Here is a 25,953-nt window from a genome sequence, read left to right as displayed (position 1 = left end):
TGTCTGAATGTAATTGTTTAATATTCAGAGAATTACTAGATCACAGTGAAGTTAAGGAGGGTAATCTGTCAGATCACAAATATAATTGTTCAAAGGTTGACATATTGTGGAATACTACACAACAGTTTGTATCTTTTTAAACTTATCACACTATGAATTTCTCATTACTATAAAAAAAAATTTAAACTATTAATTCCAGAAAAATGTATTCATATTACAATCAAAAGCTATTAACTTTAAATTAATGTCACTAATTTAGCAGCTGCAGTTTAACAATAGTCTGATTATTTATATGTATTACTATACAAATAATTTTAAATAAAAATAATTCAAATCTTACTGGTATGATATTAAAGTGCTGATTTGAATTCTCCTAATTGGTAGTGCTATTACAGACACAACGATTAAGGCAAGAAACAAAACAAGAAACACTTTCAGTCAAACACTGATTAAACTTCCACCTTCTACAGACATTATAAAAGAGATAAAATCTAGCAGAGCTACAGCTAACAGGTTACTAAAGCATTTCTTGTACCAACTAGCTGAACCAGGTTAATGATTAAAACACTTATCTGATTACTATCAATATAATGTAGTATATTTTCAAAACAAATTTGTAATACTGCTATTTGTAATTTTTAACCATTGACAGTAATTTTTAATAGTTTAGAGAGAAGATTTAGATATTCAATTAATATATATGAAATATTGAATAAATGCAATAATGCAGAGTATATGAAATATAAATGAGTAATAAGTTTTAGCTTTTGCACAACATATGTGTTAAAGTAAAATTATTTTTGAGGAATACCATATCTGATTTGACAAACGAAAAGTTAATTAAAGATCAAAATCATTTGATTTTACTAACTACAGGCAATTTAAAAATTTTTTTAATCTGGCAAACACCAATTATTCAGATAATTGTTTTGACATGATAAACCTGAACAGAATGAGTATTTTTGCAACTAAGCTGAACAGAAAAACACTACACTTAAATGCTATTATTAATCTGTTTAAAGCATTACATTTAAATCAAAAGGAATTTTAAATAGTTTCAATTTTATTACACTGGTCCCTGTTTGACTGCTTAATGTAACAGAAATTAGAACAAAATTAAAAATATTTACATTTCTCTGTAAAAACAAAAAATTGTACCTAATTAAGGTATAAAAACCACTGTTTATATTTGGAGAAGCAAAGATCTTTTTTGTCAGATCATTAAATATAAAAAGGGGAAAGATAATGTAAAATCCTTTCCATATACAAGTACAAGGAATTTTTATACACAAATCTAAACTTCACTACAACACTGATGTGTAAAGTAATACCAATGTGCTCTTCTACAAACCCTCAAAGTTGTATTTTTATAAACTGTACAAATGACATCTAGTGAAGGGAAAGACTGTCAGCATCATGAAATGAAGTACAGAAACCACTCTTTGGTCACAATACTGGAAAAAACTACTCAACTTAAATTTTCCTTTGACAATCAAATACAGTAAATTACTATCTTGATAACTAACTCCATAAACTGGTGCTAGGAGCATTAACCATGAATGAACTAAATTAGTAATCTTTGTTGATATAATAACGTTTTAATATAAAAGAATTGTATACATTACCAACAATGTTTTGAGTTTAAAAAATACTTAAAATAACATACAAATGCCATCATTTAGTTTTTTAACTAAAACAAATGCAATGTCATCATTGCAAAATGTAACCTGTTTTTAAAAAAAAAAGATGTACAAAGTTTTGTCTTTTTAACAGATGTACAGCAAACATTTTTTAGTGTTCTATTTTTTTCATTTTGGTACATGAGAATGATAAATAAAAATAGCTTCATTCCCAGACAAAAAAAAAAGCAGCAGAAAGACTAAGACCTATGAAAGACGAATATTATTCAATAACTTCAATCATATTTATGATTTGATCTCTGGTCATATTTTTGTGATGGGAACGGACGTGACTTCTCATGTTATCCATACGGGTGCCTTTCTTACCACAAAATTTACATGAGAATAATCGACTGGGTGAATGAACTGTGCGTACATGTTTAGTCAAGTCCCCTCTCTTAAAAAATGCACTACCGCACACTTCACAGGCATGCGCCTTTTCATCTTTGTGTGTACGTTTGTGAGCACTACACTGGGACTGGGTGTAGAAGGCCTTACTGCATATGTCACAACGGAAAGTCAGTTTATCTGGATCAAGGGTATGGAGTTGTTCGTGTGACTGCAGTGACATGGCATCAGGAAACCCAGCACGACAATATTCACAGAAATGGCAGCACGCATGAGCAGCAACATAGTGCAGCCGTAACTGCTTCACAGATTTGAAGGATTTAAGACAATGGCTGCATTTCAGGTTTGTGGAAGAAGCTTCATGCCTTGTCATGTGTTTGCTGTACTCTACATGAGTCTTGAAAGTTAAACAGCAGGGTTTACAGTTGTAAGAGCAAGATGTATCCTTATGCTGGCTTTCAACATGCTGGTCCAGTGCTTCACTGAGAGCAAATTTCTCCCCACAAACTTGACATCCAATTAATGGATAAAACTGGGAAGGGATTCCCAAAAAGTTGTCCTGTGTTATAGAAGTCATGTCAGTGTCAATTCTGGAAGCAGATGATGCCAGAGCATAATCAAAACTCTCTTCGGATTCTGATTTAACATTAGAACTTGATGCTGTCTCCTCTGCCTCTTGTGTTTTAACAGTGACGTGCTTGGGTGATTGTGGCTGTTGGGGTAACTTCATCCCTGTAGTTTCTTCCTGCGGCTGGATGCTGTAGCTTGTCTGAAGTGTTGCAGGAAATGACTGGGAGAAGTCCCCAGCAGAGGTTGTGACAACTGAAGAGGTAGCAGTTGTGTTAGACACTGGGAGTGCTGTGGATGGTAAGGGGAAGCTGGTCTCTGGGCCATGTGAAGCCTCCATGTGAAGTATAAGCATGTTGCCAGTCAGGGTACCAGACTGACAAACAGAACAGGACCTCTCAAATGCTATCCTGTGTTTCTCCATGTGTCTCATAAGCAAGTCAACAGTTAAATATTTGAGCCCACATAGGACGCATGAATGTGACTCAGGTCTCAACTCACCTTCCTCATAGTCAGCATCCATCTGACTGGCAACGTGTTCTTCTGCAAGCAGACGAAGGTACTGGGAAGACATTTTGTCTACAGTTGCTGCTGCTTCATCACTTCCTTCTCTGGCACTTTTTTTAGCCTGTTCCAAAGCAGCTGCAGCTAACATAGCAGCTTCAGTGGCAGCAGACTGAGTCTGTGCTTGTCTATAAATTTTCTCTGTTTCTTCAGCACTGTGGGGGTAGTCTCTTGACTGTGCTAACTCTCTGTGTTGGGCAGCATACTCCCACCTAAGGCGCTCAGTATCACGTTGGTATTGCTGCATTTGTTGCTGAAGATATGATTTTTCCATGATGCTACGCTGATAGGCAACCATCTGCCACTGCTGTTGTTGTCTGGCTAGCTCTTCTAAATCTTGCTGTCTGAACATGCTAACATTAGGGTCTCTCATCTGGAACATGGCTAACTGAGCCATCTGGCTCTCTGTCATGCTACTGTTGTAACTATTGTCATCTTCATCAATTATGATTGGGCCGGTTGCTGAAATTATATATTTTATCATTTATTAAGGAATTGATAGATCTCTTAAAATAACTTATTTTTTGTGCAATACTTTAATCTCTTAAATCAATATTACTAATATTACAATAAGAATACATAATATAACAATAAGAAAAAAAACAGTGAAACAATTAACCATAGTATTAGTAATAGAAAGGTTTTTTAAATTTTTTTTAGTTAGATGATAACTATCAAGTACCTGTATGTGGTAGAAGCTGGAGACCGCCAGTTTCGTCAACATTGGTTGAGGTGGAGGAGCCAACTTTATCTTCTGGCTTGACACCTTCATCATCTCCATCTGTTGATGACGCTGTTTTTCTTCTTTTTCTAGGAGATTTTTTCCCATGAAGCTCTGTATGCTCATGGTCCTTATATTCTGATTTCCTCTTAAACTCATCTATCTGGCCTACTGGAAGAAAACAGATGTCATCTCCGCCAGAAGTGTCCAAATCAGATTTATGCAACATGTTCTGTTGACTGTCAATAGGCAGCATTGAATGGGACTCAAAAGTCATCGCCAACTCTGAATCAGCTTCATCATCCGAGTCACTCTCTCCTTCACTTGACTTCTCAAAACTGTCACTTTCACCTTTGCTCTCATTAATTTTATCTTCAGAATTTTCTGAATATTTACATTTTTGATCTTCATAGGCAGAATCAACTTTGCCAGAAACTGTGGTCTCACCTTGAGGGTATTTCTCAGCATTTTTAGGGATAGGATCAAGATTGATGATCTCACTGCCCAAGTTTGATGTAGGTTCAACAGTGCTAGGCAAAAATTCTTCTTTCTTCACCACATACCTCTCAATAGTTTCCTCAAGTTTCATCCCTCCGATTTCTTTAAAGCGCTGCTGGTGATCTTCCCGATCATCAGCACGTTGAGCAATTTCATTCAGCTTGATGACAAAACTTTCATCTTTATTGACAACCAGAGATAAATTACCCTCCAGGCTAACTGAAATAATGCGAGTCCCTTGGGCTGTTTCGTAAAGTTCCAGGACTGCGTCATAAAATGACCGCCTGAGAAATTTCTCCATTACAAGCTTGCTGTATTGATATTTTGACATTTTTATAGATTAGAGCTTGTGAAGTTTGATCAATCTCAACCTATAATTTTAAAATGTTAAAAATAGTTAAAAATTAATTTTAAAAATAAAGAATTTATAACAAGACAATTATTTTTTCTTACGATTAAAGTTTAAGAATAAGAATACTAAACTATTTAACTATTAACAATGCTTGATAATTTAACTGGGAAGTGATTGTAAGAAAACCATTTTAGAGAAATCTCTCTAATATACTCAAGAAAGCAACAGCAAATAAATTACATCTACTGTTAGATTCTGGTAACAATAGAAAGACAATCAATCTTATTCAGTTCTGGTCTTAAAATAAAGATGCATTTATTGGTGATAAAATAAAATTGCTAATTTATAATTTACAAAGTGACTAAGAATTGTGTTATCTGTTACTCCTAACAATTTTCTTCAGTGGCATTGGATCAAAAATTGACAATAAAGAGCCTCTTAGATGAGTTGTGCTGTTTAATAAGTAGCCTGACTGGATTTTAATTAAATTATTTCCTATAGGCCTAAACCTAAACCACGTCAAAGTATTTCCACAAAAGTTTAACAAACACCAAATTTAGGAACTAAAATAAAACAGTTACAAAAAATCTGTAACGTATTTCATGTCAGATAAAGTTGTGAAAAACAGATGATGTACAGGTAGCCACTAAAATATGTTGTGCAAGCTTGTTATTAGTGGGTGTTGGTAAACTGCGAGACGCCAAACGCAAAATGACAAGGCAGTAAATTGCAAGAAGGATGCAAAAACCCAGAGCATGTGACATTTTTGTCTTTAAGCTTACCCCCGATTATGCTGAGTGGGGGTAAAATGCAAAGATGTCTGCGAAAGTTATACTGCACTCGATTTACAATAAACTTTAACGCTGACTTCAAAGACTATTCGTTTATTTTATTATAACTTCTGATTTTTTCATCGTCAGACAGGGCTGAGGATTTATAAACTTTTTTCTTTTGAGTGAAACACCGAAGCTGACTCATATACCGCCATTGAACATCACTGTGCTCAAAGCAGCAGTAATTGAAATTACTTTTAACAAAAAATAATGACACTTTTAAAATATTGGACAATATAATATTCTATCTTATAGGTGGATTTGTTTACTAGTGTCAGATAGTAGATCTAATTAATAAGTCTAATGGGGGCGACCCAGTTGACGAGAATCCTTCCATCATATTGTGGACATGGATTAAAAACATGCTTTAATAGATTTTGCAATCAAAGCGAGCGTAAAAATAATAAAATATAAAAACTTAAGCCTAAAAATAAATCAGAAATTTAATATTTTTAGAATCAATGTTATAAAAGTTGCAAATCCAGAGAACTCATATGTAGTATTGCTCGCTACCCCAGAGGTGTGGCTGGTTGCTAACGACAATATGGCATACAGACCGGATGCATAACTTCAGGCGATTTTTCGTCTTAGCTCCAGAGACCTTCTTAGAATTACTCTTAAAAATGTTTACCATGAGCAACATTATTAGTTTTATCAGTCTATGAAAAAAGAAATCAAATATTGTGTGCTGTTTTTTTATAAGACCGGCGTTCATATCACAACCAATTTTTATTTTTAAAACCACGTGACCGCTATTTAACTCATCAGTAGTGAGGAACTCTGGTGCATAGCCAATTAAAAAGTCGAACCGATTTGTGGTTTGCCGTGGCTTCAGGCGTAAGTTGTGTTGTCATGGAGAGGTGTGTTGTGCATGGCAGTGAGTGACAATAAATATTAAATTAAGCAATTTAGTTTAAATCGAACTTAAAACTTCAAAATTAGTGTCTAATGGATTACAAATGGATGTCTATTATTCAGTGGTCATGTTTAAATTGAAAATTGCGTACATTTTAGATTTAGTGAGAAAATCTACTAACAATAACAACCGGTAAAACTCCATTTTAGCATATTTTATTTGCCGCTTCCCGTTCACCTCCGGTTGAGCATATTTATTATAAACACAACCAAAACACAAAAACATTTAGAAAACACTAGGATTAGTACTAGGGCTAGATCAACTTAATTTTTTTTATGAATGTGTGTTTTAACTAGAAAAGGTAAAAAACGTAAATAAGCATTACAGTTCCAATTAAATAGCGTATGATAGTCGGCGGGAGAAAAATCCCTACATGGTCAAGGGTTCACAGTGAGTTCAAATGGACTTTAATTATCAGCATATACGTCATAGCTTGGGCAATTGCTATTTGAAATTGTGGTGGCCTCAGTTTTTTAGGGTCATTGTGAGTTCATATGTTTATTTATAGTATCATATGTGCATTGGGCATAGTGCTGACCACACTATCTCTTCAAATGCCGAGGTCACAGAAACTCTACTTCACTTGCCCCATAGGACCGTCAGGCTTGAAAGGGAAACTTTATCATGTGTGCGAGATACTTTTAAAATACAAACAGTTTTGACAAAAGTAAATGATCTAAATCTAAAACAAAAATTCATAAAGAAATATTTTTAGGAATTTTCCTAACGTTTTGTGTGTTTCGGTTGTGTTATTTTATAATAAAATACGCTCAACTGGAGGTGAACGTGAAGCAGGGAATAAAATACGCTAAAATCATAAAATGGAGTTTTACCATAACAACCTAACGGTAAAACTCCATTTTAGCGTATTTTATTCTCCGTTGCTTGTTTACCTCCAGTTGAGCGTATTTTATTATAATAACCAAAACACACCAAAACATTAGGAAAACATGAATTTAATATTTGTATTGTATTGTTGTTTTTCATAAATGATTAAAAATGAATATTCAAAAAACACGACTTATTTATTTGTTTTGTATTTTTGTTTTAACAAATGAATAAAAACAACAAAGAGACTGACTGAAATGCTTTGTTTGTTGGTTGCAAAAATAGAGATGCACACTTTGTACAAATAAGTGTTCCAATTTCAACTAACAGAATAAAAGTATTAAAAGGCATAAGGGGTCGTCCATAAATTACGTCACACTGTAGGGGGGGAGGGGGTCCGTAATTTTGTGACGGTGTGTGATGAGGGGGAGGGGGTTCAGATGGTGCGACGTCACAATTTTGCATTATAAAAAAGCAATGTTAGAAAGCAAATTCTAGACGTTATTTTGCGTTTTAGAAAACTGTTTTAATAAGTTGTAATAGGAGTTGATTAAAATACTCTATTTTGACAGAGGCTGAGGTGTGACATTATTTTAAGGGGGGGGGGGTGTCTAGGTTTTTTGTGACGACGTGTGGGGGAGGTAAAAATTGTCAAAAAAGCGTGACGTCATTTATGGATGACCCCTAATAATGCTGCCGAAAGTGGGCCGGGGGGGGGGGGGGGTGGAATTTGGTGAGGGATGGCTTGGAGTGTTAGAGAAAGTGTGACAACTCACGTTGTCATTTAAAAAAAAAATAATGTAGAGGTCGTCCATAAATGACGTCACACTCGTAAGGGGAGTGGGGGTCCGTAATTTTGTGACGGTGTGGGGAGGGAGGGGGGGGGGGGGGTTCAGATGGTGCTACGTCATTTGGGGGGGGGGGTCTTGCTTTTTGTGACGACACGCTTTTTTTACGATTTTTACCTCCCCCCTCCGTTACACGTCATCACAAAAAGTCAGACCCCTCCTAAAATGACGTCACACCTCAGCCTACAACCACCCCCCCCCCTCAAAATTTCTGTTTTTCTTAAAACATCGATATTTTTCCAAAATCTTGTTAGAACTCTGTCAACAGAGCATTTTGATCAATTCCTACTACAATTACAATTTATTAAAATCGTTTTCTAAAACGCGAAATAACGTCTAAAACTCGTTTTTCTAACATTGCTTTTTTATAATGCAAAAAAGTGACGTCACACCATCTGAAACCCCACCCCCTCCCCGTCATCACCCACCGTCACAAAATTGCGGACCCCCCCCTCTCCCTTACGAGTGTGACGTCATTTATGGACGACCCCACATCAATTTTTTTTAAAAGTCAGAAATTTACTCATACAAAAAATCATACTTGATACATAGTCTATATCAAAATATTGGGAAGGATGGTAGATTTACTATGAATTTAAATAACATACAACTCTATAGTAAAAATACTTTTATCAGATTTGGCAAAATTGTCAAATTAAAAAACACAGAGTTTGTACATTTATTGCAAATATACAAATATATATTATATAATACAGAACAATTAACAGTGTATCAGTTTCACCATGAGACAAATGCCTTTTTAAAAGAAATACAATACAAATAAACAAGTCGTATTTTTTAAATATTCATTTTTATTCATTTGCTAAAACAAAAATACAATACAAAAAATAAATCGTGTTTTCCTAATGTTTTGGTGTGTTTCGGTTATTATAATAAAATACGCTCAACTGGAGGTAAACAAGCAACGGAGAATAAAATATGCTAAAATAGAGTTTTACCCAACCTAACACCAATTTATTTTTTATTGAGTCTAGATCTAGATCTATTAGACATAATATAATACCCCTAAATCATCAAAATTTCAAAAATAGTAGATCTAGAATCTAGATCTACCAAACTACCTACGTTTTTAAATTTTATAATTTTATCGGCAATTTCAAATTGAATTTGAAATTTGTGAATTTATTTTTAAAATCGAGTAGGCCTATTGAAAAAAAGTGAAAATAGTTCATCAAGATATCTCTAGGACTAGGTAATTTAGAACTATCAGAATTACTAATTAAATAATTACGATATACTAGATCTAAAACTTACCTTTTAAATTGGCATACGTTTTTGTTAATCACATTCTCTTTGTTGCTACTGTTCAGTCAAGTCTCAGTATATCGGCCATTTTGAATTTATTTTCATTACTGATTGATCTCCCTTGGGGAAGAGACAAAGAGCCAATACTTGCACGGCGCACAAGTATTGAGCGAAGGCGAAATACTTTTTTTAGACGCCAGTAGATACAGAAAATCTAGATCTCTAGATCTAGATATAAGTTATAAGATCTAGGAATCTAGATCTAAAATATACTTTTAAATTTTAAACAGAAATAAATGCAGGTCTATTCACTGTATCGGATAATTAATAAGTAACAACATCTATGATTGTGATAACTTTTTGTCTTTGCTTTAAATAAACTTACCACATATTGAACAAATTATTTCTTGAATCACCCCAAAAAAAAAATGTTGACAATTTGTTAACATTTAGGCTTTCGAGTTTCGTGTAGGCTAGTTTCTTTAGACGTCTTTTTTTTTAATGGAAATTATTTTGTAGCCTTAAAGTTACACTTGTAACAATGCTGTGTTCGACTGTTTTCTTTTAATTCTATTCTTCACACCAACAACGCATATAGAAGGGTCGTCTATAAATGTCGTCACTCTTGTGGGGATGATGTGATGTGTGACATAAGGGAGGAGAAGGGGTGTGAGGTAACAATCTTGGTCAAGTTTTCTCTGACCATGCCATTTGTGGTAATTGAATGGTCAAACTATATTTTCTTTAGGCATGTCAATTACTCCCATACAATGCATAGCCTACAATTAAGCATAATTTCACCAGAAATTCAACTTTATTTCTCACTTGCTCTTTCATTACTAAACTGATTGGCGTTCAATTAAAAAACAGGAAAAAGTATAAACTGCACATTGATTTATTGAAAGTACACAAAACATAAGATGCAGCTTGACAACAATGCAAACTCTAGACAGTTTTAAACAATACAGGGTTGAACAAGCTGACAAGGGGAACAGCTGATAAACCAACATCTGTCAACAATTATTTGATGCTATTAGAAAACACAGCCAATTATTAGTAGCCAAAGGATAAGGAATGAAAGGATTAGGTTCATACTAATAGTCACAGAAAAACAATACAAAGTAAAAAATAAGAAACTTCTACTAATACAAAAATAGTTTAACATTAGTGAAACTAGGATTACTGGACGTGTTAAATGAAAAGATGCACATTTGATTGGTAAATTACATAGCAAAAAAAAGTTTTGTTTAAATTATAATTTATAACAGCTTTGGCAGTAAATATTTTTATTAGGAAATTCAGAATAAATAAACAAAAATTATAAAATTACACTTCAAAAAAATATAACGCTGAAAGATTGTATTGTTTAAAAGCCCATAAATGATTTCAGTGGAGATGGGAAATTCCAGAGATTCCATTTTAAACGGTTGTTTGATATTTGCTTGTACTGACATTAAGAGTGCTTTGTGCATTTTGTTGAGACATTATGTATATACAGTCCCCTTTGGACATTTAATACAAATTCAAACTACATAAGAATTACAAAATTACTAGAAAATTTGTATGTAAAATCACTTTACAGAAAGATAGAAAAACTCATCTCAGGAAGACCTTTTCCTGAGGATACCTGAAGTAGAATAATTTTAACCATTTCAGCTAACAGAATCACAAAAGGCTTAAATTTGTAGTTACAACTATCACAAAACTTTCATAAATTATATGATTGCAGGGAATACATTTCTACATAGACAGTATTGCATCAATTTAAAAAAGATAATTTCAAATACTTCTCACTACATTAATTGAAATTACAAAAACAAATTATATAAAAAGAAATAAAAACTAATGTATGCATTTTAAAAAATAATATTTTACTAATGTTGTTAGTATTTTTGCAAAACTAATTTTAAATTAAAAATACAATACACAGCTTGAATGAAACATAGCTAGCAAAAATACAATTTTTTTTTTACTTTAACATAATATTTTTAAAAAAATCAGCTTTACTAACATAATACTAAAATAAAATACTGGATATTTATTATGAATGAATTTTCTATCTCCAGCTAAATAAACATAAGTAAAAAAATATTTATTTAGTAAATACTATGAGGAAACAACAAATCTGAGCCATAAAAAAGTATTCAGTTTTTATCCATTACCACCTAAAAAGCAGCATGGAAAAACAGGAGATAGTTTTGCATATGGAAAGAGGTTTAGATTAACAATACATCCCAAGTTTGGCATAAAACTTTAAGTACATTCAGAATGGTCAAATAAAATACTTGTATTTGGAATTTCCACAGCTAACTTACTTATTTTACCATAAAGTATTTTTATAAGATGTAAGATAAAGAGTATGATGAAACATGTCATTTCATAAACAACAAAATGCGTATCAAGAAAGTATGAATGAAAGACAAGTGCATGAATAGGAAAATGTCTATGCATGTTTGTTAATGTATACACATTCAAAATGCAGCATGAATATGTTGTATTTATGGTACAAGTCTTTTACAATGCTTAAATAAACTCCCTCTTCTAAAATAAAATCATTGCTTTTAAGAAGCTAGAAACTATTGGTAAAGCACCCACTACAATTTTTTGTCATGTTGGTAAACAAAAACTACTATGACCATTTAGCAGTTTTTATCAAATCAAGTTATTTAAAATGACTGCATTTTTACAAACTGAAGTTGTTAAACCTATTTTTAAGCTGATCTGAGCATTTTCCAAAATACTGAGCCACTAAATATATTATAACAAGGACACATTTAAATTTCCTTCACAAACTTAACAGTGTACAAAGCAATTCATATTCCTGTTAAAAATATTTTTAAAATACTTATTAGGGTGCACCTGCTTAAAAACATTCTAGCATGAAATAGTATAATGTAATATTTGATCTGGTAAATGTCACTGAACTGTTATTATAAAAGTACTAAAATTAGCTACACTAAACAACATATGCCAGTCTAAATTAGTTACTCTAAAAAATATCTATAGCACAAAGGTATTAAATAAACACAAGCATAAAGCATTGGTCTCATCAATTTCTGAAATACATTTTTTTAAACTTCAAGTCTGTATGCTGGCAGACTGGTCTCCAAATCCTGCAATTGAATAGTGCAGCGACTGACTGCTGGGGTCAAATCAATACGAAGCTCTTGCAATTTTTCTTTATTTAAACCCACCCAGTGACGAAGTGTTTCATTATCATAAGTTGGAATGAGGGTGACTTCAAGATCTTTCTGCTCCCATGTGGCTTTTGCTTCCATCAAACAGTCTAGTATTTGAGGATTGGGTGACATGGAACTAAGAACGTAGTAACGGGCCCTAACTCTCTTGAAAAACTCTGCATCACTATAAGCTGAGTCTCCATGATTAGGTATGTACGTCAGATCAACATAAAAAGCTGTCATCGGTGGCAGTGGCGGGGTCTTTGAAGTCAGCGGTGAAGATCTACTTGACCCAGTCCCTGGCCTCTTTGCACTGGTAGCACGTGTTGCTCCACTTCTAGCTGTGGCTGGGGCAGTTGCTGGACGTTTTTTAGGATCTGATCCATTGCGACTGGTGGCAGCTGCTGGCTTGCTTGCTTTACTTGCTGTGGCTGGCCGGCTGGATTTCTGAGGCGATGTGCTCTCACTAACTGGTGGAGATGGCAATCCCATTGGAGGTCCCCATTTCTGAACAGGATCAAACAACTCTCCATCTTCACTATCACTAGGTACATGACTAGAATTACTTTCAATAGATTTATTAACCCCTCCCTCATATGACTTAGAATCTTCAGTTTGATGCTCATGCACTCCATTAACTTTCTGAGTGACGGAAGTTTCATCAATGTCCTTGTCATCATCTGGCGCCTCACCATCAAGTGAATCTCTGTCTCCATTTTCTGGACTTGAATCTCTATCAAATGCAGCTGGTAATGATGACTGGTCATCTTCTACTATCCCTTCATCTAACTGTTCTTCAACCTGATTAGAGGTGCTGACATCCTCAACATCTTCAAATTGTCTTTCAACAGATGCTCTATCACTTGCACTGGCGGCTTCATCTTCCTCATCCCTTTCCTCATTATCTTCTGATTTTTCTTGGTTACTTTTTTCAAGATTGATATCCTGATTACTGGACACTTGAACTTCATCTTCTTCATCTTGCTCTTCATCCACTTCCTGAATTCCTCCCATATCCCTTCCTTTCATCAAATCATCTATACCATATTGAATGTTCTGTTCCATTGAGGGCTGGGCAGGATCTAACACTTCATGTGTAAATACAGGAGTTTCAAAGCCTGAGGGCGGTTCTACTGCAGATGGATACTGAAATTCATGCAATTCTTCTGGAATAGGTTCTGGGGAAGATGGAATCTCCTGTGCTGGATCTGCAAATGAATTTTCTATTTCTTTAAGTTCCTCTTCAGCGCGACTAAATTCAGACAGCTCTTGCTCATCAGATTCAATTTTAGAGCTATAGTCAGGTAGAGTATCAGATTCTTGGCTTGGAGATTCTATAATGACAGGTGGCTCAGGTAAAGCCTGAGGCTTGATCTCTTCCTCCTCTGAGTTGTCTACCCCATTCTGATGAAAAGAGTGATGATTGATTAGGTCCCCATCTTTACATTTATCCACAGAAGATGATACAGGTTCATTGCATGTTTCTGGATCAACAGAACTGTTATTTTCCTTAACAAGTGAGGCGGTGTCATTTAGCGCATTCATAGCTTTAATAGCATCAGCTTCTGGTTTTTGATCCACTTGAATTTCTTCAGGGGGTTTTGACAATTCGACTAGAGGTTGTGGGGGTTCCGTAATTGTTTTAGATGGAGATGTCACTGAACGGGTTGGAGATCTGGTTTTGGTAGGAGACTTGAGAGGTGTTTTAGGAGGTGAGGGTGACTTGGAGGGTGACTTTGTTGGAGACGGGGCCTTGGCTGCAGCAGATGCTGGTCTTGACGCAGGTTTGGCTTTTGTTTCATCTCTTTTATTTTTGACATCATCAGCTTTGGGTTTTTCTTTGACCTCTGCCTTTTCTTTTGCTTTGGCTGTCTTTTTATTATTTTCCTCTTTGATAGCCTTGACAGGTTTAGTTGGTGAGGTAGTTCGAGATTCAGGCTTTGGTATTGGGGCCTTGGGCTCCAACTTGCGGGGAGATTCTACCCGGGTTGTGTTAAAGCCTCTCCCACTTTCAGATTTAGAAGTAGAAGCTTTTGTTGTTGTCCTTCCTGAGCTACTGGCTGGTCTTGCTGATCCTCCAACTGGCTTTTTGACAGGTGGTGGTTTAATCAGATCTCTAGATGTACATGTGGCAGATTTTAAGAATCCAAAATTTTTCATCTTCTCCAAACCTTCAATAATCTTGTGCTGAGGAGCATTGCCTGGAAAAAATATTCTCACTATTTTCTCATCTAAATTGTAAGGTTTCCAAACAAGCAGTGTACAAACTGATAACACGTTTTGTAGCGGGAAAATGCCACTGGTCCCTAAGTTGGCAGATTGCTTGCTCCAGGCTTGATAAAACTCTTTCAGTTCTTTGGTGTCTGCAACAGGATTGAGAACATACATGTCTAAAGATCCATGCCCTAACTTATGATACAGGTTAACAGGTTCACTGTTAACACTGGCAGGGTTACGGGTGCATGGCTGTGGACTTATACCTAACATTTTAGCCATCTGGGTCATTTTGTTGGCTTCTTCTGCAAGGTTTATAAGTAAGCTTGGAGTTTTATTAGCACCACCATCTCCCTCCCCATCAACAGCTAGAGACCCAATCTTATCTAGAACATTAAAATATAAATAACCTATCTGTGGATGAATATTCTCCAAACTTTTCCTCTGGATAACAGTATTCAAACCAAAAATATTATCAGTACCCAAGTGTGTCATTAGCATGGCATCTACCCTATCCAGATGTCTAGCAAAGTCCCAGAAACAAGCTCTTCTATTGTAGCCCCCATTTACAAGCAAATTAAAGCCATTAATTCCAAACAAAGCAGAGTCCCCTTGACATCCAGGAAAAATATACAGAGTTGGTCGAGTGAAACTGATGTTTCCAAATTGTTCAGAAGCCTGAAGCAAGTTGGTAATAGGTACCACTTTAACAAAGCTTCCTACATAGGCAGTAAACTGCAAAACACCATGGATGTTGTCAAGCTTCTCAGGAGGGTTGAGCTGAATCCTTAGGTGGTTGGTGAAGTCAGCTCTACTGATACAAGTTCCCCAGTTGGTGTCTGCCAGAGTGTGGATGGTCAGGTTAGCTTCAATATTCTGCTTGAGTGCATTCTCCACATCCACGTTTTTGAAAACCTAATTAAATATAAACATGTACACTATATTAAAGATTAAAATATATTTGATGGAGTAGTGGTAGAGAATAGCTATTTAGAAATTGAGACTATATTAAGCAACAATCAAGCGATGATGTCTAAGAGTGATATACAGTAGGCAACATACAAAAATAAATAACAGAATGACATCCTTCTTAAAGGCATATGCATTTAAATTTGAGCAATATAGCATAAGACAATTAATTGTAAAATAAACTGTAGACAATCAAAACAAGAAATATAATTGCGAACAAAACAAAAAACATCAATTTTTTTCTATAATTGTTTGTTTTAGAAAGCAAGTTTTAAGATAAAAATTTTCCAGACATATATAGAGGGGAGGGGAAAATTTTGCCTAATGTGAATGTGTGTGGACATTGTAACTGGATAATCCCTCATGTTAAAGAGTTAAACCCTTACCTGTGCCAAGTTGCTGAATGCAAATGTATCATCTTGAAGGACCCAAGCACCAGTGCCTTGAAATGCATGACCAGCATAGATTATATATTTTGTTGGTGCTTGTGCTATGAGAAGTTTCTGTGGAAATATATAATTGGAATAGGAATAAATTCAAGTAGGGAAGTATGTGATAATTTCAACTATTTTAACAGGTTTAACGGAGATGCTCTATTTGTATTTAAAGCTTACCTTAATAGAATTTTTGACAGACTGTGATAATGGGTTGATCAAAATCTCAACTGCCAAGTTATCTGAATTATGCTGAATGAATCGTTCCCCTAATAAAGAAACAAAAAATGTAATTAGATAAAGTGTAATTACACTCACTCTTTTTTATAGAATATATGGGTGAATTGTTTGCCAATAATCAAAACACAGTTTTTTGAGACAAAAGTTGTACATTCTTAATATTTCTGGCTGCACAATTTTATTTTTTAAATTCCACCCATATTTACTGTTTTCTGACTGAGTAGGAAACCTGGTTCTAAAAAAAAAACTCAATAAATTTTATTCGTAGCCGTTTCGTATAACAATTCACAACCTGTGAGGGATTTATGAGCATTACAATATTTAAGACAACATGTTACGTTCTGGGTTAGCTTCGCATTCAAGAACAACACTTCGTGTATAACTTTACTCCTTTTATTTGTCTCAATGCATTCAAGCGTACCATAACAGCCCTCGTCCTAACCGCTACTAACCCGCTGACTGCCCCCCACAATCGTTCACTCCCCCTTTTATACCCGCATTCGACCTTGGGATTACAAGACATAAACACACAAAGGTAACTACACAGTAAGGTGAACTCCACTCACACAGGCACTCTCTCCTAGTTCTAGACTATTCTAACCTATTCTAAACTAACCTACAACTGGCCCGTAACACTACCCCCCACCTAAGTATTTGTAGTAATAACTACAAATACTGACTAACAAATCCTAGCTAAATAAAAAACACAAAGCCTTTCATACACATACACTAGTTAAAAAATATACATACACAAAAAACATACACAAGTTAAAAATATACATTCCGAAGAATGTATATGACAGATTGTATATACAATGAAATACATAATGACAATATACAGAACTGCTACAATTTCGAGCTAGCACAAATCATCCGTGTAACTAACAAACAAAAAAAAATCATACACACCCAGTTGCATCGTACCGAATCTAAGAACTTTCCAGACCAAAATTTTTTTGAGTCTACCCTGTGCGCTCTCTGGCTACACTGGTTTACAACTCCTACCCATATCTCAACCATTCTACATCACAAAAAATTTGAGTCAACCTGCGCTCTATGGCTACACTGGTTTACGACTCCTACCTATATCTCAACCATTCTACATCACAAAAAATTTGAGTCAACCTGCGCTCTATGGCTACACTGGTTTACGACTCCTACCTATATCTCAACCATTCTACATCACACAAAAAATTTGAGTCAACCTGCGCTCTATGGCTACACTGGTTTACGACTCCTATCCATATCTCAACCATTCTACATCACAAAAAAAATTTGAGTCAACCTGCGCTCTATGGCTACACTGGTTTACGACTCCTACTCATATCTCAACCATTCTACATCACAAAAATTTGAGTCTACCCTGTGCGCTCTATGGCTACACTGGTTTACGACTCCTACCTATATCTCAACCATTCTACATCACAAAAAATTTGAGTCAACCTGCGCTCTATGGCTACACTGGTTTATGACTCCTACCCATATCTCAACCATTCTACATCACAAAAATTTGAGTCTACCCTGTGCGCTCTATGGCTACACTGGTTTACGACTCCTACCTATATCTCAACCATTCTACATCACAAAAAATTTGAGTCAACCTGCGCTCTATGGCTACACTGGTTTATGACTCCTACCCATATCTCAACCATTCTACATCACAAAAAAATTTGAGTCAACCTGCGCTCTATGGCTACACTGGTTTACGACTCCTACTCATATCTCAACCATTCTACATCACAAAAATTTGAGTCTACCCTGTGCGCTCTATGGCTACACTGGTTTACGACTCCTACCTATATCTCAACCATTCTACATCACACAAAAAAAATTGAGTCAACCTGCGCTCTATGGCTACACTGGTTTACGACTCCTACTCATATCTCAAACATTCTACATCACAAAAATTTGAGTCTACCCTGTGCGCTCTATGGCTACACTGGTTTACGACTCCTACTCATATCTCAAACATTCTACATCACAAAAATTTTGCAACTCACAGTCGATGTTGTTACATACTCTGTCAAACAGCTATAGCGTCGGGCTAATGGCATCCCCACAGCATCCGGCAAACGTCAGGACAGCATCCGGCAAACGTCAGGACAGCATCCAACAAACGTCAGGACAGCATCCGGCAAACGTCAGGACAGCAACCGGCAAACGTCAGGACAGCAACCGGCAAACGTCAGGACAGCAACCGGCAAACGTCAGGACAGCAACCGGCAAACGTCAGGACAGCAACCGGCAAACGTCAGGACAGCAACCGGCAAACGTCAGGACAGCAACCCGCAAACGTCAGGACAGCAACCGGCAAACGTCAGGACAGCAACCGGCAAACGTCAGGACAGCAACCGGCAAACGTCAGGACAGCAACCGGCAAACATCAGGACAGCAACCGGCAAACATCAGGACAGCAACCGGCAAACATCAGGACAGCAACCGGCAAACATCAGGACAGCAACCGGCAAACATAAGGACAGCAACCGGCAAACATCAGGACAGCAACCGGCAAACATCAGGACAGCAACCGGCAAACATCAAGACAGCAACCGGCAAACATCAGGACAGCAACCGTCAAACATCAGGACAGCAACCGGCAAACATCAGGACAGCATCAGGCAAACGACAGGACAGCATCAAGTTTATGCTTCTACTTGATTTATACTGGCCACCAGTTGTTACGTTCTGGGTTAGCTTCGCATTCAAGAACAACACTTCGTGTATAACTTTACTCCTTTTATTTGTCTCAATGCATTCAAGCGTACCATAACAGCCCTCGTCCTAACCGCTACTAACCCGCTGACTGCCCCCCACAATCGTTCACTCCCCCTTTTATACCCGCATTCGACCTTGGGATTACAAGACATAAACACACAAAGGTAACTACACAGTAAGGTGAACTCCACTCACACAGGCACTCTCTCCTAGTTCTAGACTATTCTAACCTATTCTAAACTAACCTACAACTGGCCCGTAACACAACACTAATTATCACAAATTAAAATATATTCTGAGGACCTATTAACACAGATAAATTCTGAATTAATTCCTCATTAGTAATGACAAAAATGATGCAAACGTAACAAGGGCATAAAGGTCTTATGTGATATTAGCAATATTAAGAAGTATTTCAATACAGTACTTCCCTCATTTTGTTTAGTCTAACTCTCTATATATTTAATATCAATTATATCTTTAAAAAACACTAATTCAAACATCAAAGATTTTTAAAACCTTAATAATTAAAACGTGCCCCACAAAGAACTGTTAATCTAAAAATTGCACAAGACAATCTTTTCTTAGTAAAACATTTCTTCTTTACTTAAGATGCAGTTCCAACAAAGATTTCTATACTAATTGCATTCCACATTAACACAATAATTCAAATTATTATCAGAGCAAAGAATAAGGTTTAACATGCATATATCAAAATTAATCATGTAATTTACAAACAAAATGGTACATGCCATAATGCACCAGATAGTTGAGGTTTCTTATGAAACATTGTACATCATTTTAATGTGCCAAAAATCAACAAAAACAAAACACAAAGTGAATTAAGATGAAGGGATCAATGATATTACCTGGCTTGCAGCTGGCTGATGAAAGAATGAAAAGCATGATGGGATGAAAAGGAAACAGACATTTTTACAAGAGGATTTTCTTTAGAGGCAGACTAACTAGTTTGTGGGGTAAGGCATAATACAACATTTCTTAACCCCCTCTACATTTAATTCAAGATTATTCCTTTTTCCTAACCATGCCTGTTTTAAACATTTAAACAAACCACTCTAGCTTTTATTTTAATGTGCTCTTCCCCCCTCTCCTATCAATTAACTTTTTGGTGACCCCACACCAGAGCATAATGGTTACTAATAAATAACAGGCTCAATGTTATCTACAGGCCTACCACCCAGGGCCAATTTAATCTGCCTCCAGGTGGGAGATGAAAATGTATATATCTGCTCCAGGCAGAAGCCACTGCTTTTCATATGTATAAAGTACACAGTCAGTCTATATTAACATTATTGTGTTTGCTTAAGTCAAATTACTAATAAAAATCTTACCACTTGCACCCTCTTCACCAAGTGATGCCCGATTGGCAATCTGTGCTAACTCCTCATTAATGTTGATACCTGTATCTTCCACATCCCAGCATCGAAATCCTAGGATAAAAAATATCCCAAGATGTAATCAAATAAAAAATCTCAGTCTTATGATCACCACTTAATGTAAATGGTATAACTAAAACTCTACAAACAAAAGAGTACAAAAAATCAGACACTTATTAGCAAAAGGTATTTAATTTATATAGATGATTACTGTAGATACAATTGACTACATATGTATAGTTGTATTAATTAGACATAGACAGAATGAAAGTCAACATATAAAGGGAAATGCATGTCTCCATTATTATTAATCTGCAGAAAACTGTTTAAAAAAGTGTCAATAACAGTTCAGCAAAACAAGCCACATGTAGCTAACTCCAATAAGACCAGGTGTGAGTCATATCAAGATCGATAGGAAGCTATAACACGGAAAGAAAAAAATACTCGGGATCTCCTGCTTTGTATACGGGTAGTATTAAAGCAAGGTATGAAACCATTGTTCTCGCTTTAGCTTACTCATTGTCATCATGGCGATGCGTGGCTTACTAAAAACGTTTGGTGCATACTAGAAACGGGAAGGACGAATCCATACATACCAGTAATGAGAGAAGTAATTTTTAAAACAAATTATGTCAATGGGGGGAGGAGGGAGAGAAAAATTGCACGAGTTCATCAACCGGATAATTTTCTAAAACACGAATTACCTCCCCTCTCTCTTCAAAGGTTAACACGTTACTAGCGTGCATAATTAAAACTGCATGGCTAACACCCCATCACAACAGTAGCCTACAGAATTACCCGCACCACGTGGTTAGGCCTACCGTGTTCAGCAAAACACGTCAGTCTGGCCCAGACGATGTAGACTACTAAGCTAAGAATACAGACGGCTGTGCTATATAGAGGAGAGGGGGATGTAAGAGTGAAGGTGACACGAGGTCCGTGATGCCGACTCCCGCTGGTACCGGGGGGAAGACGTCAGCGATACAAACATGTCGCTTCATTCATACACCTTATCTAAGCCGGTGATAGCCGGGTAGAGGCCTACACATCTGCGCAAGGGATAAAATCAACGCGAGAAATGCCATAGAATTAAATTAAGCCCTCAATCGATATAACGTCTAATGCGATCATGAGTCAATCTAAATATAGTGCCCGTGTTCCCAGCATAGTAACTAATCAATTTGCTAGGAATAAAATTATTTCACAAGCCTCCATAGACTTCGCAAGCCTAGGCCCAAGCACCTACAAAGTCAGAGAAAACACAACCAAAAAAAAAAACTGTTCCATTGACTAGAAATACAGCTGACGTCCGCCAAACTGTCAGCGCTGACAATGTTTACCCTTTAAAGCTTATCGTGTATACCGCGACGGTTAAAAAAATATCTAGTCTGGGATTGTATAAAAGTTGTGATAATGTTTATCTACCTGCTTGAGCCCACCCCCTTCCCTCCTACCCCCACTCTCTCTCTTTACAATTTCAACTATCAATTAAATTTTCTGAACCGGATCAAATGATTCACACAGAGGGGTATCAAGTGACAACAGTGTCCTTATGTCTGTCCTGGCGACCATCAATGAACTGTCTATACCAGTGTAAACCTAAGGCCTTCTTATCTCTGAGGCTGAGTCATTCCCCCGCCGAAAGGTGTGTCATCCATCAAATCAAACAAAACCTTCTTACCGAGTACAAGAAAAAAAACGGTAGAGGGAAGTGGAGAGGTGTGTGTTTCTGGCCTTGAGAAAGTATTAGACAAGCTAAGACAGAAAGAAGCTACCTACGCAGTCCATCAACAAACACACACGCGCGTGCCGTCCCTCACATTCACACATCTCAGCTCAGGGAGGACGGCGTTCAACACTTCGCGCACGCACACACACACGGAGGTAACAAAGAGAGGAAGTATTACATGCTTTACCCTAACACAGCCGACCATATGGGAAATCAGAAAAGTAGAACAGATGAGATTATATTGCAATTAAATACCACATCGTTTACAGTTGAAACGAAGGAACGAACAAAATATCTGAAACACGTTTAGGCCATTAAAGAGAAGCAGCTCTGTTATAAAAATGAAAGTAAAGAAAACCCTTAGTAAAAACAAAATACCAATGTTAGCCAAGTGTAGTTTTAAACTGTTTTATCTGGAACCAGATCATTTTCTCATGCTCTAGTGTAGCCTACAGCCAAACTTTCAATATGGCACCATAATATGCCAAACTATAGTTTGCCAAGCACCAATTTTAAAATAAATTCAACATTGAAACTTACATTTATAAATAGCACAATCCCTCCCATATAATACCCAAGAGTTGACATGAAATCAAGGAAAGGAAAAACAAATACAGACATCTTTACATGCAAGACATTAAATCAGTGTTTTCTTGTTTAGAAAATTGTACTATTTGAGAGCACATTTTCAGAAACCAACTAGATATCCTGTACTTAGCATTAAACTCAGCCTCTCCCTCCAAAATTATTTATTACAAATAAAAAGACACCTAGAGCAACATTACTAAAAGGCCTATTGCTAGCCAAGTATTGCTTGCTACCTGATATAAGGTAGGTAGCCATATAGTATCCATTTCAAATGTTTTCAATGCAGTTTTAATGTGCTCATTTTTTTTTCTAAAACCTATATGACTTTTAAATAGACTCAGTAAATGTTACTCAAAAGTGCTCAAAAGAAATAAGCCTAGTTTTCATATTCGAGCTCTATCAATTTTTACTTAGAAAATCCAAAATAAAATAGAAAATAGTAGTCACGCTACTTATCAAAATGACTACAAAGGATATATAATTATAATTTTAGGCAATTGATTGCTGCCCACCCTCTGACCACAACACTGCTTTTAATGTCACACCAAATTTTACATCTTTTTCCAAAACTGGTTTTTATCCCCTGATACACAGGCTTTAAAATGAGCTATGAATATCATATATTGAAATCTTGAAACCTTTAACTTCTAATAAATTAGCTACTTGACACAAAATGTATTATTGTTTTGTTATAACCACACAAAAAACAACAGAACAACAATTCAAACCTGGTTTAGTATCAACAATACAATACAAAAGAAAAGATGTCTATCAGCACCAATGGGATGGCAGTGCTGGTTTTTCCATTTTCAAGGTGAGTATTTTCTGTTTTCTTTTTAATTACTAATAAATTCATCAGAGACAGAGTGATAGGTCAGGAATAGCAGTAAAGATATCAGATACCAGAAACATTGTTTTTTTCAATGATCAATTTTTTTAATTAGGCCTTTTGATGTATAAACTGTTTTTTTAGTTTAAATAGAATGATTTCCAGGTTAAAGAATACAGGCTTATCATAACTAGTAAATACTTTCTGTAGGCATCGCTTTATCCACTGGCAGTTTGACCATAGGTCTTTGTCTACAGGTGCTTTGCCAGTAGATGGTATGGATAAGTTGTGTATGTGTATATCTTAACGGGATAAAAAAGGTTTGTAATTGCATCTCAAGTTGTGACATAGGCCCTAATGTAATAATAATATTGTTATTCATCCTGTCTTGAGTTAAGATCACTGGCTTGCATCTTTAGGATTTCCCTGATTCCACCCACTTCTTGTGAGTACCTATGTTAGGGAAAGTAAAGGCGGTGGGGCATTGTATCAACCACACTATCTCTTAATATGCAGAGGTCACTAAAACAGATTAACTCTACTTCTCCTGCCACACTGACCTTAAGGTTTGAAAATCTATTTACTTCTTTACAACATGTATAAATACAAGTGATCCAGACAACCCAGGTCAAAAATGTGGTTGTGGAGAAAATTACCAACTTATTTCCTACTGAAAATTGGAATGAACTAACAATATCTGGGAATCATGACTGTCTGTAGTCTCTCCAACAATGTAGTCACCCATCAATGTGTTGTTTCCTTGTGTTACATAAGGACTGCTTAAGACAAGAAGGAGACAACTTGGGTAAGAATCCAGTTATGTACAAAGCCAAAAATCTAATACCTATTTTTAGTGCTATTTTGTAGCCTATCACTATCATAAATAGAAAATACATTTAGGATTGGGCCCTACAATTTTACATTATGAAAATGTAAAACATCATAATAATAAAATAAAAGAAAGGCTAAAAAAAAAAGAATTAGAAGTATAGAAGTGTAGGTCCTCTAAATACTGTAACTTGATCTAGTTTTCTAGCTCTACTTCCTATTTTAGTACGATGATGACCATTGTTTTTAATTGACAAATGTTAAGACAACTAGCCTACATAACTACTTGATGTTTAACTATAAAGACTATTATTACTCTATTAGCCTAATATGATGACCTGGTGTATGTAGTGTAGGCTACTACTACACAAAACACTTTACTAGTTTGTAGAATCAAGATCTAGCCTAGAAATATAGAATAGATTTTTTTTGGATTTAAAGTGTGTTTCCTTAACTAGATCACTAAAATAGGCCTAAATGTTTAATTTATTAATTAAGTTAGGCCTAATCAGCCTAGATCTAATGATTAATGTAGATATAGAGTCTAGAACTCTAGATCTACCATGAAATTTACCCAGACTTGGTGTTTGTTACAATGTTACTGTTCTTAGAGTCTTAGAGTAAGTGTGCCATAGGGGGCATAGAAGAATCAGAAGGCTGAGTGTATTTTAAGTGTATTACTATTACAAGACTGATAGTCTACTGAGTGAGAGTGTAGAATCATGATTAGAGATCTAATCTAGCTAGTGTATTATTAGTAGTTAAAGTTAAGAAGTGTAGAGAGAACTGTAGACAGAGTTTCTTTCAGGCATCTCTTCAGGGGGGGGGGGGGGCTCTGCCGAACGAAAGATGAAATTTAGATAGAAAATAGATCTAGAGTCTATTATATACTTTACTTTTAACAGTGTCCGCCCCCCCCCCCTCCTCCGAGAAAAAAAAAGTCTGGAAGAAACACTGACTGTAGACTAGTGATCTAGATAGACTAGAATCATCTAATCTAGAACGGAATCTTTAGCTAGATTCTAGAAGAGTCTAATCTACTACTAGAGATCTAGATCTAGAATCTAGACTCCAGTCTGGACAAGAGTGAGTGACATACTCAGACTTGACTCAGACTCAGCAGACAAAAAAAAAGTCAAAGTGGTACTGGTAGACTTACCTTTTGTGATTTCTGCAAGAATAAGCGTTTTCTGATCTTCGGAAAAAGGTTCACCAATAATCAGTAATAAAGCAGCACTTGGCACTAACTGACCCTGATCGTCAGAATCCATGTTGCTTCTTTATTATTATCTATGAAGCAAGATGAATTCAGTATGATGTAGGAATGCAAAGATATTAAATCTGTTTGCCAGGAAATGCCGAGGCCGTATCCAGAATAAAAATCCACAAGAGCAGCTAGACACGATTGGCT

At 35.9% G+C, this 25,953-nt stretch overlaps 2 protein-coding genes across 3 annotated transcripts; both read right to left on the bottom strand.

Annotated features, from left to right (window-relative positions):
• Positions 1-641: 641 nt before the first annotated feature.
• Positions 642-9,514, bottom strand: LOC131955322 (zinc finger protein with KRAB and SCAN domains 1). The gene is made up of 3 exons (XM_059319411.1): positions 9,430-9,514; positions 3,841-4,748; positions 642-3,620 (listed from the first exon to the last, which is right to left on the bottom strand). Exons 2-3 carry the CDS (start codon positions 4,706-4,708, stop codon positions 1,903-1,905), a joined length of 2,586 nt encoding a protein of 861 aa, XP_059175394.1. The 5' UTR covers positions 4,709-4,748; positions 9,430-9,514; the 3' UTR covers positions 642-1,902.
• A 785-nt stretch (positions 9,515-10,299) lies between these two features.
• LOC131955316 (microtubule-associated protein 1B-like) lies at positions 10,300-25,913 on the bottom strand. Of its 2 annotated transcripts, XM_059319405.1 has the most exons (6): positions 25,702-25,913; positions 20,524-20,622; positions 20,041-20,055; positions 16,397-16,485; positions 16,169-16,285; positions 10,300-15,728 (listed from the first exon to the last, which is right to left on the bottom strand). In XM_059319405.1, the coding sequence occupies exons 1-6, from the start codon at positions 25,811-25,813 to the stop codon at positions 12,492-12,494; spliced, it is 3,669 nt and encodes a 1,222-aa protein (XP_059175388.1). In that variant the 5' UTR covers positions 25,814-25,913; the 3' UTR covers positions 10,300-12,491. The 2 variants fall into 2 exon arrangements, with proteins under 2 accessions (XP_059175388.1, XP_059175389.1); XM_059319406.1 differs by lacking the exon at positions 20,041-20,055.
• Between the last annotated feature and the right edge of the window lie 40 nt (positions 25,914-25,953).

Source organism: Physella acuta, unplaced genomic scaffold (genome assembly GCF_028476545.2).
Source record: "Physella acuta isolate Inbredline_101_S28 unplaced genomic scaffold, ASM2847654v3 ptg001063l, whole genome shotgun sequence".
In the NCBI taxonomy this organism is placed as follows: Eukaryota; Metazoa; Mollusca; class Gastropoda; family Physidae; genus Physella; species Physella acuta.
Note: the sequence above shows the minus strand (reverse complement) of the source record. Positions and strands in the feature narration are given on the sequence as shown.

What these genes read in the sequence shown, in the direction of transcription:
- LOC131955322 (XM_059319411.1), bottom strand. Translation starts at nt 4,708, where the DNA reads ATGTCAAAATATCAATACAGCAAGCTTGTAATGGAGAAATTTCTCAGG. An exon ending in CCAGCTTCTACCACATACAG is followed by an intron (nt 3,621 to 3,840) that starts GTACTTGATAGT and finishes ATATAATTTCAG; the next exon opens with CAACCGGCCCAATCATAATT.
- LOC131955316 (XM_059319405.1), bottom strand. Translation starts at nt 25,813, where the DNA reads ATGGATTCTGACGATCAGGGTCAGTTAGTGCCAAGTGCTGCTTTATTA. An exon ending in TCTTGCAGAAATCACAAAAG is followed by an intron (nt 20,623 to 25,701) that starts GTAAGTCTACCA and finishes TTTTTATCCTAG; the next exon opens with GATTTCGATGCTGGGATGTG. An exon ending in CATTCAGCAACTTGGCACAG is followed by an intron (nt 15,729 to 16,168) that starts GTAAGGGTTTAA and finishes ATATTTAATTAG; the next exon opens with GTTTTCAAAAACGTGGATGT.